Source organism: Pleurodeles waltl, chromosome 6 (assembly GCF_031143425.1).
Source record: "Pleurodeles waltl isolate 20211129_DDA chromosome 6, aPleWal1.hap1.20221129, whole genome shotgun sequence".
Classification (NCBI taxonomy): domain Eukaryota; kingdom Metazoa; phylum Chordata; class Amphibia; order Caudata; family Salamandridae; genus Pleurodeles; species Pleurodeles waltl.
The window spans coordinates 1664156272-1664168296 of NC_090445.1; the positions used below are offsets into that span (position 1 = coordinate 1664156272).

Genomic DNA, 12025 nt, shown 5'->3' on the forward strand with positions numbered 1-12025 from the left:
AGCGTAACCCAGCTCACAGTCTGCAATCAGGTGCTCAGCATTGCATTCACTGCAACCAATGATTCACTGTTTGACATCACAATACCTAACCAAAGTACATCATTAGTCAACCCCAAAGTCAGTGATGGGTGCAGCATTACAAATGCTGCTCTGGGCCTCATCAAGGGGCAGAAAAGCAATAGAGAACTGTCTCAATAAAGTACAAGGAAAAACAGAGTGTGATGGGATCGCTCCATCAGTGTCTTGTGCTCACTCCGCCACTGGACTCAAGATGCACCTCAATCAAGAGGGCCGAAAGGCTGAAACTGATCTGGGGTTGCTTATCTCCCCACCTGAAAGGGAACTGGCCTGGAAGTTCTGACTGGAATACTCTTACTGGACAAAGACCAAGGCCCATATTTATACTTTTTTAGCACCGCATTTGCGTCATTTTTTGACGCAAAAGTGGCGCAAACTCACAAAATATAAATGTATTTTGAAAGTTTGCACTGCTTTTGCGTAAAAAAATGACGCAAATGCGGTGCAAAAAAAGTATAAATATGGGTCCAAGTATGATTTGCATCTGATTGGTTTCTCTTTAGAGTATCGTAGCGGACAACAAAACAAAAGGCTGGAGTGTAGCTCTGAGGAATTACTAATGGCAGAGATTATTTTAAGCACTCCATCACCACTATGTGAGAAGCCCTAAGTGCGACAGTATGACGTGCGTATTGTGTGCTCAATCTTCCATTAGACTGAAGCTTCACTTCAGTAACTAGGCCCAAAAGGCTGAACCTGACCTGGGGTTGCTTGGTTGCTGCCTGGAGTCCAACTGACCCAAGAGTTTGGGTTGAACTGTTTCCTGTGAGAGCAGGGCCAAGACTGATTTACATATGACCTGTCTCTCTATAGAGTGCTATAGTGTCTACAAACCACGATGAACTGGAATACAACCCAGAGAAATGACCAGTGCCTGAGATCCAGTCAAGCACTCCTCCCAATAAATGGTTGTTTTTTTAAGTAACAATAGAATTCATTATCAGAGACAATCAAGGGTGTACCATTACACATGACTACAGCCAGTGTGGGTGCAGCATTACACGTGGTGCTTTGAAGCCTATAAAGGGGTAGGAAAGCGCTAGAGAAACACCACAGTATATTACAATACAAAACAATGTATCAACACAGCCAAACAAGGGGGTAGTATTAATCATGAATAAAGCGAATCCAGGGTGCATCATTACATGTGACCCCAACAATTCAGGAGTATTCCACTACACATTGTTTCAAGACCTCACAATGGGCTGGAAAGCACTTTGGAATTTCCACAGTACATTGCAGTACCTTACAATGCATCACCACAGCCAATCAAGGGTGCAGCATTACATGTGATCAGAACACATTAGGGGTGCATCACTACACATGTCGTTTTTAAACCTCAGTAGGACAGCACTACAGAAATACCACAATACATTATAATACTGTACAATGCATCACCAGAGCCCATCAAGGATCCAGGATTTCTCATCACAAGAGCTGCCAATCAAAGATGCAGCACATACAACTAACAACACATAAAAACACCCATGACCACAACTACCACACCTTAGTAACGTTATAAAATTCCCTGTCACCTCAGCACACAAATGTCATGAAATCTTTCATTGCCATAACCATCATATCTCGCCAATGGCAAAATATCCACTCACTAAGGGGAGCTGGAATTTGATGATCTTGCAACAATGGTATTTTCTGTATATTGATGGATTTACTGCAGTTGCCCTAAATGTTTGCATCTTTCAACAAGAAAATTGTTTCAGGCTCGAATAGATCAAAAGTCAGTAAAGAAAGTGCTGAACATGGGGCTGCATTTTGCCAAACGTTCTAAAGGATAACTGGAGCCTGTTCATGTCCTGATGCTGTATTTAGGTCTTAGCCTGGTACTATGAGGAAAACTAATGTTCAGACAGTAGTTGTGAGTTAAAATGGCAAAATACTGCCTCACAATGTGCCCCTTTAGGTGGCACAATTCGCTTTTTCTGGCCACAAAATGTAGTCAAGCCTGCTGCACAATTTAGTTCTCATTTGCTACATAGTTCTGTACTGTACTGTGTTGCAGCATTTAAAAAGTGCTTACTAGTGTTATGTCGGGTGCTGAAACGCTTGCCTACACGAGTAGCACTCTACAATGTTCAAGGTGTGTAATTGGAAGGATGTGCTCATCCTTTATGGGAGGTATTTCCATGTCGTGCCTGATGACCACCGAGGTGCGGTTATCATGTTATGGGATGCAATGCATCACAGTGTTGTGGATGATGAAGTGTGAGAGACAGGTGCGTAGTTTGATAGTTGCTTCTCTTCACTTAATAGGACTTATGCCATCTTTCAATATTGTGCTCTGTTATGATAAAACTCTATTTCCTGAGGTTAGGCACCATAAAAGAAGACGCATTATCTATCAGAAGATGTGTATTATGGCCGCTAATGGGTCGCCAGGTCACTCACTGTCTGCATAGTGTTCATGCCGGTAGCTCAACAAAAGAAGGACCTAATTAATGCCTGATTTACAACTTTTTCTGTGAGTCGTCATGCCAAACCCGTAATCTAGGCATGAATGCCTCGTGAACTTCCAGACACATGCACACCCTTGCTCACACAAATGTAGGTGCGCAAATCAGACAAAAGGTTAACTCGCCTTGGCGCCCCCTGCGAATGCAGCTTGTGATGCTTCTTTGAGTGCAACGGGTAAAGTGCACCCCCCAAAGTGGGGCGCGCGGCCCGTTAGGGGACGGTGCCTCCAAAGCCCGATGCTCCCCTTACACGCATCGCTTGGGGGGGCCACGGGGCGCCCAGCTCTTGGCCTCCCCGGTACACCTCCAGTTTTGATTGGTGTTTGGAGGGGGGGCAGAACCCAGGGCGTGAGGACAAGGAACGGCATAGTCAGGGTAACCGCCCCTCCTAGGGATACAGGTGATATATGGGTCACCTCTGTGGTCCAATGGTGGTTCAGGACCGGAAGGGATCCTGTCAAAGAAAGATTGATGGTCACTAATTAACTGGATTTGTAATTATTGTAAATATCTGTGCAGGGATCTTTTTATGCTTGATTTATGACTGCTTGTTTTCAAAGAATCAATTGGTGTTTTTAAATAAAAACCTCTTCCAACAAATTAAGTTTGTCGGTCTGTGTATTGCTGGTGGGGGGAGCGTGGGCTACCTGGAGGCCTCCGGATCCTAATCAGCCTGTCCGGCAATGACTGACATTGTATTCTGCACAAGCCTATTGCTCACCCTCTCTGGAATACAGGCTAAGAATTTGTGCCTGTCTAAAGCTTCTGCTACTTACATTGAAACTGTTGGAGGTCTGTCTCCGATAACAAAAGCGCCATGTGCTCTGAGATCATCACCCATCCAGATATGGCTATCCAGCACTGAGTCCGAAGACACCTTGTAGCCCTCCCTGTCAACACAGCTACTACAGACCACCAATGCCATCATGCATTACTGATGTTACTTAAAAGTGTTCTTGACCTGGCTGCCGCAGCTGGCCAAAGGCATATCATATTCTATATAAACATGGTCTTCCCGGGGCAAAAAACAACAAGTTGTGATGCGTTGTCCAAAACATATTTACACTAGGCCTGGATGGAATTTCAATCACACCAAAGTAATTGTAATAATTTTAGTAATGCTTTGTTACTCTTTGATGCAGCTGAGAAAGTAGCACTAAATGCCAGTAGTAAGTTGGAAAATTCCTCCCTCAAGAGCACATTTAGCGAGGGCGAGCAGCTACTAACGCTGGAGGTTAGTATTCTGTTGGTTGCATCTAGTGCTATTTCTTACCCATAATGCCCCCATTGTGCGCTAAGAAAATGGCAAAAATGCCAGTAGTAAGTTGGGACAAATTCCCCCAAAGGCATATTCAGCAAGTGCAAACTCCCGCGTACGCTCACTAGTAGTGTTCTGTTGCTACTTCTTAGCACAAAATAAATCCTTGCATCAGTTTTGGACACGGGGGCATTTTAAAGCTAAGAAATAGCGCTATTCGTAGAGTTACTCTTTTCACCTCATTCAAGCATAATCTTGCTGAATTCGTAGGTAATTCCATGTGATTATGGTACACAGGAGTACACGAGTTACGCCCCCCCCTCCCCATTAGTTTGCACTCCCATGCCTCTCCTCTTCCAGCCTGAGGCCTGAACCCCCTCACTTTCACCTTCAGATGTCTCTGGCCCCCTTTCAGGGTCTCCCTGATCCTGGCTCCTGTCCCAGTCAGAGCTGGAGGTCTCCACTTGTCATCTGTGCCCTGGATGTTCCTGCGGAGGGCAGATGTCTCCGTTCGGCCCACCCCCCTTTACTTTCAGTGGCCCCTGGTCCTTTTCCTTGTCCGAGGTGGCAGCCTCACCTTCTCACCTGTGCTCTGGCTGCTTCTGTAGAGAGTAGATACTCTACTCAGCCCCCCTCCCTCTCCCACGCCCCCCGACACAAACACCTTTACTTTCAGTGGCCCCTGGTCCTTTCCCTAGTCGCACCTGGAGGCCTCGGCTTGACACCTGTGCTCTGGCTGTTTCTGTAGAGAGTAGATACTCTACTCAGCCCCCCTCCCTCTCCCACGCCCCCCGACACAAACACCTTTACTTTCAGTGGCCCCTGGTCCTTTTCCTTGTCCGAGGTGGCAGCCTCACCTTCTCACCTGTGCTCTGGCTGCTTCTATGGAGAGTAGATACTCTACTCAGGCCCCCTCCCTCTTCCACGCCTCCCGACACACACACCTTCACTTCCAGTGGCCCTGGTCCTTTCCCTAGTCGCACCTGGAGGCCTCGGCTTGACACCTGTGCTCTGGCTGTTTCTGTGGAGGGTTGATGCCCTCCACGGACACACCTCTAATATCAGTCCCCGTAGTTCTTCACCGCGCCAGAGGTGCCGCTCTCAGCTTGTCCCTGTGCACTGGCTGCCTTTGGCTGCGCCTGGTAGATCCTGCAAGGATGCCTCTGTAGTGCCCCCTAGACCTCCATACGGTTTAATTTCAGGACCGCCCCCTCCCCCCCCTTTCTGTACCTACTCGGAACTGGATGGTGGTCTCAGCTTGTCAGTTGTTCCTTGAGCACGTGTTGGTTCTCGGGTGGACCACTGTGTCTGCAAGCGCCCCCCCCCCCCAACACAAGACCCTCCCCGTCGGCGCCCCCTTTCTGGTCCTGTGCCCTAGTAGTCAGTCCTTGAGATCTGAACAGCCCATGAGTACCCTCTCGCGCTCTGGCCGCGTAGATCTTTCTGATTCATGGCTGGGCCTGAGGTCTGAGCATCTCCACAGACCCTTGGCTGCCTCTGGGCGGGGCACATCTTAAGGGCTCCCCCCCGCCCCCCTCTGTTCACTTTCGGTGCCCCCGGTATTGCGCCCTCACTCTGTTCTTGGCTGGAGCTTTAAACATCCTGTCAGAAACCCGGCGGGGCTGGGCGGGGCGCATCTCTATTAAGACCCCACTGTTTAGTTTTAGTGCCCCCGTCCTGCGCCCTCACTCTGTTGGGCTGGAGATCTCTCCTAGGACCCCTCTCTGTTTACTGTCAGTGCCCCGGTCCTGCACCCTCACTCTGCTGGGTGCCCCGGTCCTGCCCCCTCACCCTGCTGGGCTGGAGATCTCTCCTAGGACCCCCCTCTGTTTACTGTCAGTGCCCGGTCCTGCCCCCTCACCCTGCTGGGTGCCCCGGTCCTGCCCCCTCACCCTGCTGGGTGCCCCGGTCCTGCCCCTCACCCTGCTGGGCTGGAGATCTCTCCTAGGACCCCCCTCTGTTTACTGTCAGTGCCCGGTCCTGCACCCTCACTCTGCTGGGTGCCCCGGTCCTGCCCCCTCACCCTGCTGGGTGCCCCGGTCCTGCCCCCTCACCCTGCTGGGTGCCCCGGTCCTGCCCCCTCACCCTGCTGGGCTGGAGATCTCTCCTAGGACCCCCCTCTGTTTACTGTCAGTGCCCGGTCCTGCACCCTCACTCTGCTGGGTGTCCCGGTCCTGCCCCCTCACCCTGCTGGGTGCCCCGGTCCTGCCCCCTCACCCTGCTGGGCTGGAGATCTCTCCTAGGACCCCTCTTTGTTTACTGTCAGTGCCCGGTCCTGCCCCTCACTCTCCTGGTCTTGAGATGTAAGCATCTCACCGGTGGCATGCTTCTCTCTCGGCGGGGCACATCTCTCCCAGGACCCCCCTCTGTTTACTGTCAGTGCCCCGGTCCTGCACCCTCGCTCTGCTGGGCTGGAGATCTCTCCTAGGACCCCTCTTTGTTTACTGTCAGTGCCCCGGTCCTGCACCCTCACTCTGCTGGGCTGGAGATCTCTCCTAGGACCCTCCCTCTGTTTACTGTCAGTGCCTCCGGTCCTGCACCCTCACTCCTCTGTTTACTGTCAGTGCCCCCGGTCCTGCACCCTCACTCTGCTGGGCTGGAGATCTCTCCCAGGACCCCCCTCTGTTTACTGTCAGTGCCCGGTCCTGCCCCTCACTCTCCTGGGCTTGAGATGCAAGCATCTCACCGGTGGCCTGCTTCTCTCTGGGCGGGGCACGTCTCTCCTAGGACCCCCCTCTGTTTACTGTCAGTGCCCCCGTCCTGCGCCCTCACTCTCCTGGGCTGGAGATCTTTCCTAGGACCTCCGTCTGTTTACTGTCAGTGCCCAGGCCCTGCATCCTCAGACTGGGTTTGAGATGTAAGCATCTCACCGGTGGCCTGCTTCTCTCTGGGCGGGGCACATCTCTCCTAGGACCCCCCTCTGTTTACTGTCAGTGCCCCGGTCCTGCAACCTCACTCAGGGCTTAGCTGGAGATGTAAGCATCTCACCGGTGGCCTGCTTCTCTCTGGGCGGGTAGCTCTCTCTAACAGCCCCTCCCCCTTCCCTTTCAGTGCCCCCGGTCCTGCGCCCTCACTCAGTGCTTGGCTGGAGATTTAAGCATCTTGTCAGCATCCCGGCGGGGCTGGGCGGGGCGCATCTCTCCTCTCGGCACTGCTCTCTCCATCCCCTCGCACTGAGCTCCGTCGCCTTCGAGCTCTGAACCTCGCCTCGCTCCGACAGCAGAGCTCCAGGGACACGGACAGAGATGCTGCTGGAGCCCGGGAGAGCCGGTACGCAGGGGTCCGCCGAGATCTGCAGGTACAGCGGCGCCGCAGGTAAGAGTGTTCGCCGCCGGCGCGCCGTGTGCTCTGCGGCACCTGCGCGCTTACATGAGAATGTGCTCGGCTTGTGCAGCCTGCCTGTGCACCAACACATGAGCCGTGGCCGGACCAGAGGACTGGGATGTCTGGCATCTTACAAATAACTGTAACTAATGCAGAAAGAGAAATGAATGGCAATTGTCAGGTCACGTTTACAGATAGGACACGGATGTGCGCTTGTATGATTATAGCAATGCGTTAGACTCTGTCGATGTGCTGCTATGGAAACAAACAAGGGCTTTGCGCCCCAGACAGTCGTGTCTGGCGCAGTAGAAATTACACAAATCAGAAAAAATAAGGAAGACCGGACAGAAGAAAAGAAACACAGGTGTGTGTGGATGAGTAGCTGTTAAACGCGTGATTAAAAAAACGTCTATTTGAAAGTATTTAAAAAGTAACCTAATTTACTTTATGGCGTAGTCGTAGGTCCGTGGTAATTCGCAATGAATGTGCTCATTAAATCATGAATGTTTCTGTGCGGAAGCTGAAAGTGGCAGGGTTGGGCTCCCCCAAACTTGGATAGACTGACGGACGGACGGATTGTAGCCCCAAATAAGACATGTGGGGAGACAGTCTGTAGCGCGTCGGGCGTTGTAGCAATGTCCTAAATATATACCCATAAATAATGGATGCCCACGCGCAGGCTCTGTGCCCCTTCATTAACCCTTTGCCATACCGGCTTTAACCTGTGTCTGGTCCACGTGTGATCCTCCGCAAACCTGCACTGTGCGCCCACTCCTAGTCACAGAGGACGCAGCGCTATAACAGGCCACGTGAGCCACTCCTGAATTGTTCAAATAGTGGGATCAGAAGAATCTAGTCATAAATACTTGTGCAACGCACACGCGCAGCTGCTCGGTAAAGCTCACCTGGGCACGTCCACGTGGCTGTGTGAGCTGGAAGTGCCCCCCGTGCGCCGGCGGGGGTCTGGGGTTGCGCCGTGGAAAGTTCCCCAAAACAATAGATACATAAACATGGAATACATGAGAAACCTGAGGTGAGGCAACAGTTGTACGGCAAATCACAAACAAAATAGTGAACGAAATGAAAAGGAACATTTTTATGAAAGAAATGAGATCGAGCACGTAAAAATATGTAAATGACGAGAAACAGAAAATCGACAATGATGGAAAGTAAATAGATGAGTAAAGTACCGCGCGGGCCCGAGGTGTAGCGCCTCCCTGTGTGGGCGGCCTGCAGAACAGGCCGTGAAATCACACCCTCTGCTCGCGACAGATAAACAACATCCCGGGCCTGTCGGTGGCAAGCTGGGGCTCCCTAACCCTGGCTGAATGGCAGGGGCTTCGGGGCGGCCATAAAAGGGTCCCTCTCAGCCTGTGAGCCGCCCTCCCTCGGCCTAGACTGGGGGATTCAAGGTCTGGTGTCAGGGACCGGACGGACCGTCGTATATTCAGATTTTAACACGCTGTGTAGCTGCGGGTGTTCCCTGGTTAGCCAATTTGAAGCGCGACGCAGCATCGTCAGCAATTTTTGCTTTTGTATCAATATTTTAAAAATTACTTTTGACACACGTATATGTGCAGAAAAGATAACATGTTTTGAATATTGTGTGGCAGCAAGGAAACGTCCTTCACGAATAGCGGTGTTTTGTTTGCTAAGATTATCATCAGATTACAATATTCAGGGTTGATAATTTGACGATGTCGAGAGGTCTTTGACAACGAGATCTATTTGTTATGTGCGGCTTGCAGTAATACCTGGCACGTGGCCTGCGGTGTTTTTATTACTGTGATAAAGATTTCAGCAGTGGCCTAGCCGGACAGGAAGGTCTGGGGGTGTGAGCGTCAGATTTCCCAACAATCAATCCGGCACATAATGTTAAACTATATTATACGGCAAGCAGGGCTCGCGAGAAGGGGCCTGGAAAGGGAGAGCAGTGCGGATTGAGAGAAAGCACATTATTTTGTGACATAATAAACATTTTTTAAGCCTTTCCAAACTGATAGGAAGATTGTGTGCGCTTTTGTCTGTGTGTAGACATTCCTGGTGAAATCCGACAGAGACCTCACCATACCCAACTGAAAGCACCTGTACCCAACTATTTATCACCAAATACATTTATTAGAGGCGGAAGGTAACACCCCAAACACCCCCTGAAGTTATGTCCCTGGATTTAAGTTTAGCTGCCTTAGGAGATTCTGTGGGCTGCACGCTGACCGTGGTCTGTGACAAGTTACTTTCACCCAGCGATGTGTGGTACTCCAGGGAGGGTGGGTGGGGGAGTGGCGTGGGTGAAAGTAATGATGGGTGGGGGTAGAGTGGTGGTGAGGAGGCAGGCTGCTTGTGGCGGTAGATTGGTGGAGGGGTGGGAGTGGGAGGTGTGTGTGGTACTACAGGTGATGGTGACTAGATACAGTGGTGTAGAGACTAGTGTGGTAGGCTGTAAGGGGGTGCGTGGGATTGAAGGCGAGTGTAGGTACTGCATGGGGTGTGTGTGGTGGGGAGTAAGAGGTGTTGCAGATGCAGTTGGTGGTAAGGTGAGTTTGTGATATGTAGTTTGTGGGAGTGGGTGCAGTGTGGCAGAAGTGAGTATGGTGGTGGTTGTCGGTAACAGTGGGTGCCTGTCTGAGTGAATGTGGTTGTACTTGGAGGGGACAATGGATGGCTGTCTGAGTGGGTGTGGTGGTACCTCGAGGAGAAGGTGTGTGTGTGTCTGAGTGGGTGTGGTGGTACCTCGAGGAGAAGGTGGGTGTGTGTCTGAGTGCATGTGGTAGTACCTGGAGGTGACGGTGGGTGGCTGTCTCAGTGGATGTGGTGGTACCTGAGATGGTGGTGGGTGGCTCTCTGAGTGGATGTGGTGGTACCTGGAGGTGACGGTGGGTGCGTGTCTGAGTGGGTGTGCTGGTACCAGGAGGTGAAGGTGGGTGTGTGTTTGAGTGGATGTGGTGGTACCTGAGGTGACAGTGGGTGGCTGTCTGAATGGATGTGGTGGTACCTGAGCTGGCGGTGGGTGGCTCTTTGAGTGGGTGTGGTGGTACCAGGAGGTGACGGTAGGTGGGTGTCAGACTGGATGTGGTAGTACCTGGAGTTAACGGTGGGAGGAGTTGATGGTGGGTGGGCTAAGGGGGTGGAATTAGTGTGGAGGTGTTTTGAGGTAGAGGTGATGGTGGGTAGCCTGATGGGTTCCGAGTGCATGTGATGGTATGATTGTGATGACAGCCATGTGAAGGTGGGCGTGTGGAAGTTTTGATGCAGATGTGGAAGAGGTGGCCCTGATGATATGGAAGGAGTTGTGCTGGTGGGGGAGTGCATATCTGGTCATCTGGAGGCACTAGGCGCAAAGGGTGGAAATGAAGTGGGTGGCAAAGGCACGTGGGCAGCGGTGATGGCGGATGAATGTGGTGCGTGTGCTTGTGCCTACCAGTGGCTCTGTTGCTCGCAGGGTGGTGGTGAGCTGTGGAGGGTGGACTTCTTGGTGGTAACTTGGGATGGACAGTGGAGTAGCAGCCGTGGTGCAGGAGGTTGTAAGAGGCACAGGGGTGTCGGTGGTCGTTTGGGGGAACGTTGGGGTGGCAGAGGGGAGGTCGGTACACTTTGCAGCCCAGTGGCATGACCCATGCTGAGGTCTTAAGACGGAGCCGTCTCCACAGTTTCAACACATTGATTTGAACTGAATTAGCCAAAAAATAATGTGTCCTTGTGTAACGTAGCTGGTGCTCAGGTAAAGCGCTCCAGTGCCTTGGGGTGGAGTTCACGCTGTTAAAAACCGGAAAAAAAGTATGACCTTTGAATAGAAAAAACATGTTAGTGTTTGAAGGGGAAAGCAAGAAAATCCGCTCTTACGAATAATGCAACAGAAAACACAGCACACCTGTTGGAGCCAGCTCGGCGCTTTTATTAAGAGCCCGTTTGGTGGCGTGTTTTGAACAGCACCACTGAGAGTGTGATGCGGGGAGGGGGAGAGGGGGAGAGGGGGAGCCCCTCCCGCTGTCGCTACGGACGTTATGCATGCCTAATGAGGCGCATTGTTTGGAGATGCCCCGACAGATGCACAGCGCGTGTCTGACCCTGTCGGGACAGCCCACCATCGCTCAGGGCTGTCAGCTGGTGAGCACCCTCCTCCATCTTCTTCCAGCCTGCCCTCCCTCCCACCCCTAGTGAGATCACCCTTGGGCTTGCCGGATGTCTCCCACCGGCAGCACCCTGCATACCCTGGCAGATGTACCTGGCATGACCCATCGGAGTCCACACAGGCCAGGCAGTGTCTCTCAGACTGCGTCCCCAATTCAAGGGGCTGCTCCATGTGAGCAGAAAGACGCATCCTGCCCCCCTGCCTCCCTCCCACCTCTCCCCACATCCGGACCCAGGTTTGCCGGTGCCCAGCACAGCCTGGCAGGTATACCAGGCCTGCACCCGGAAGTAGGCTCCTGGGCTCCCTCAGAGTCCACACAACCCAGGCAGTGACTCCCAGAATTCTCTCCCAAATCAAGGGACTGCTATATGGGAGCTTAAAGACGCCCCCCCACCCCTCCTCCCGCGACCCAGGGCTGGCCGGTGACCCAGCACAGCCTGGCAGGTGCGCCTGGACTGCACCCGGAAGTAGACTCTAGGGCTGCCTTGGAAACCACACAGGTCATGCAGTGCCTTCCTGACTGCGCCTTCTTCCAGGGGACTGCTCCATGGGAGCATAGAGGCTTCCCTGCCCCCCACCCCTCCTCCGGACCCCAGCCAGGGTTGGGTGGTGCCCCTGCAAAGCCTGGCAGGTGCACCTGGCCTGCACCCGGAAGTCGACACCAGGGCTGCCTTGGAAACCACACAAGTCATGCAGTGCCTTCCTGACTGCGCCTCCTTCCAAAGGACTGCTCCATATGAGCATAGAGGCTTCCCTGCCCCCCAC

At 52.4% G+C, this 12025-nt stretch overlaps 1 protein-coding gene across 1 annotated transcript in view; it reads left to right on the forward strand.

The window, feature by feature from the left end:
• Positions 1–6829: 6829 nt before the first annotated feature.
• LHX3 (LIM homeobox 3) overlaps positions 6830–12025 on the forward strand; it is an 87473-nt gene continuing 82277 nt past the window's right edge. Inside the window, exon 1 of the mRNA XM_069241629.1 lies at positions 6830–7122. Coding sequence (XP_069097730.1) covers positions 7053–7122 — 70 coding nt within the window. The 5' untranslated portion in view covers positions 6830–7052. The remainder of the gene's footprint in view (positions 7123–12025) is intronic.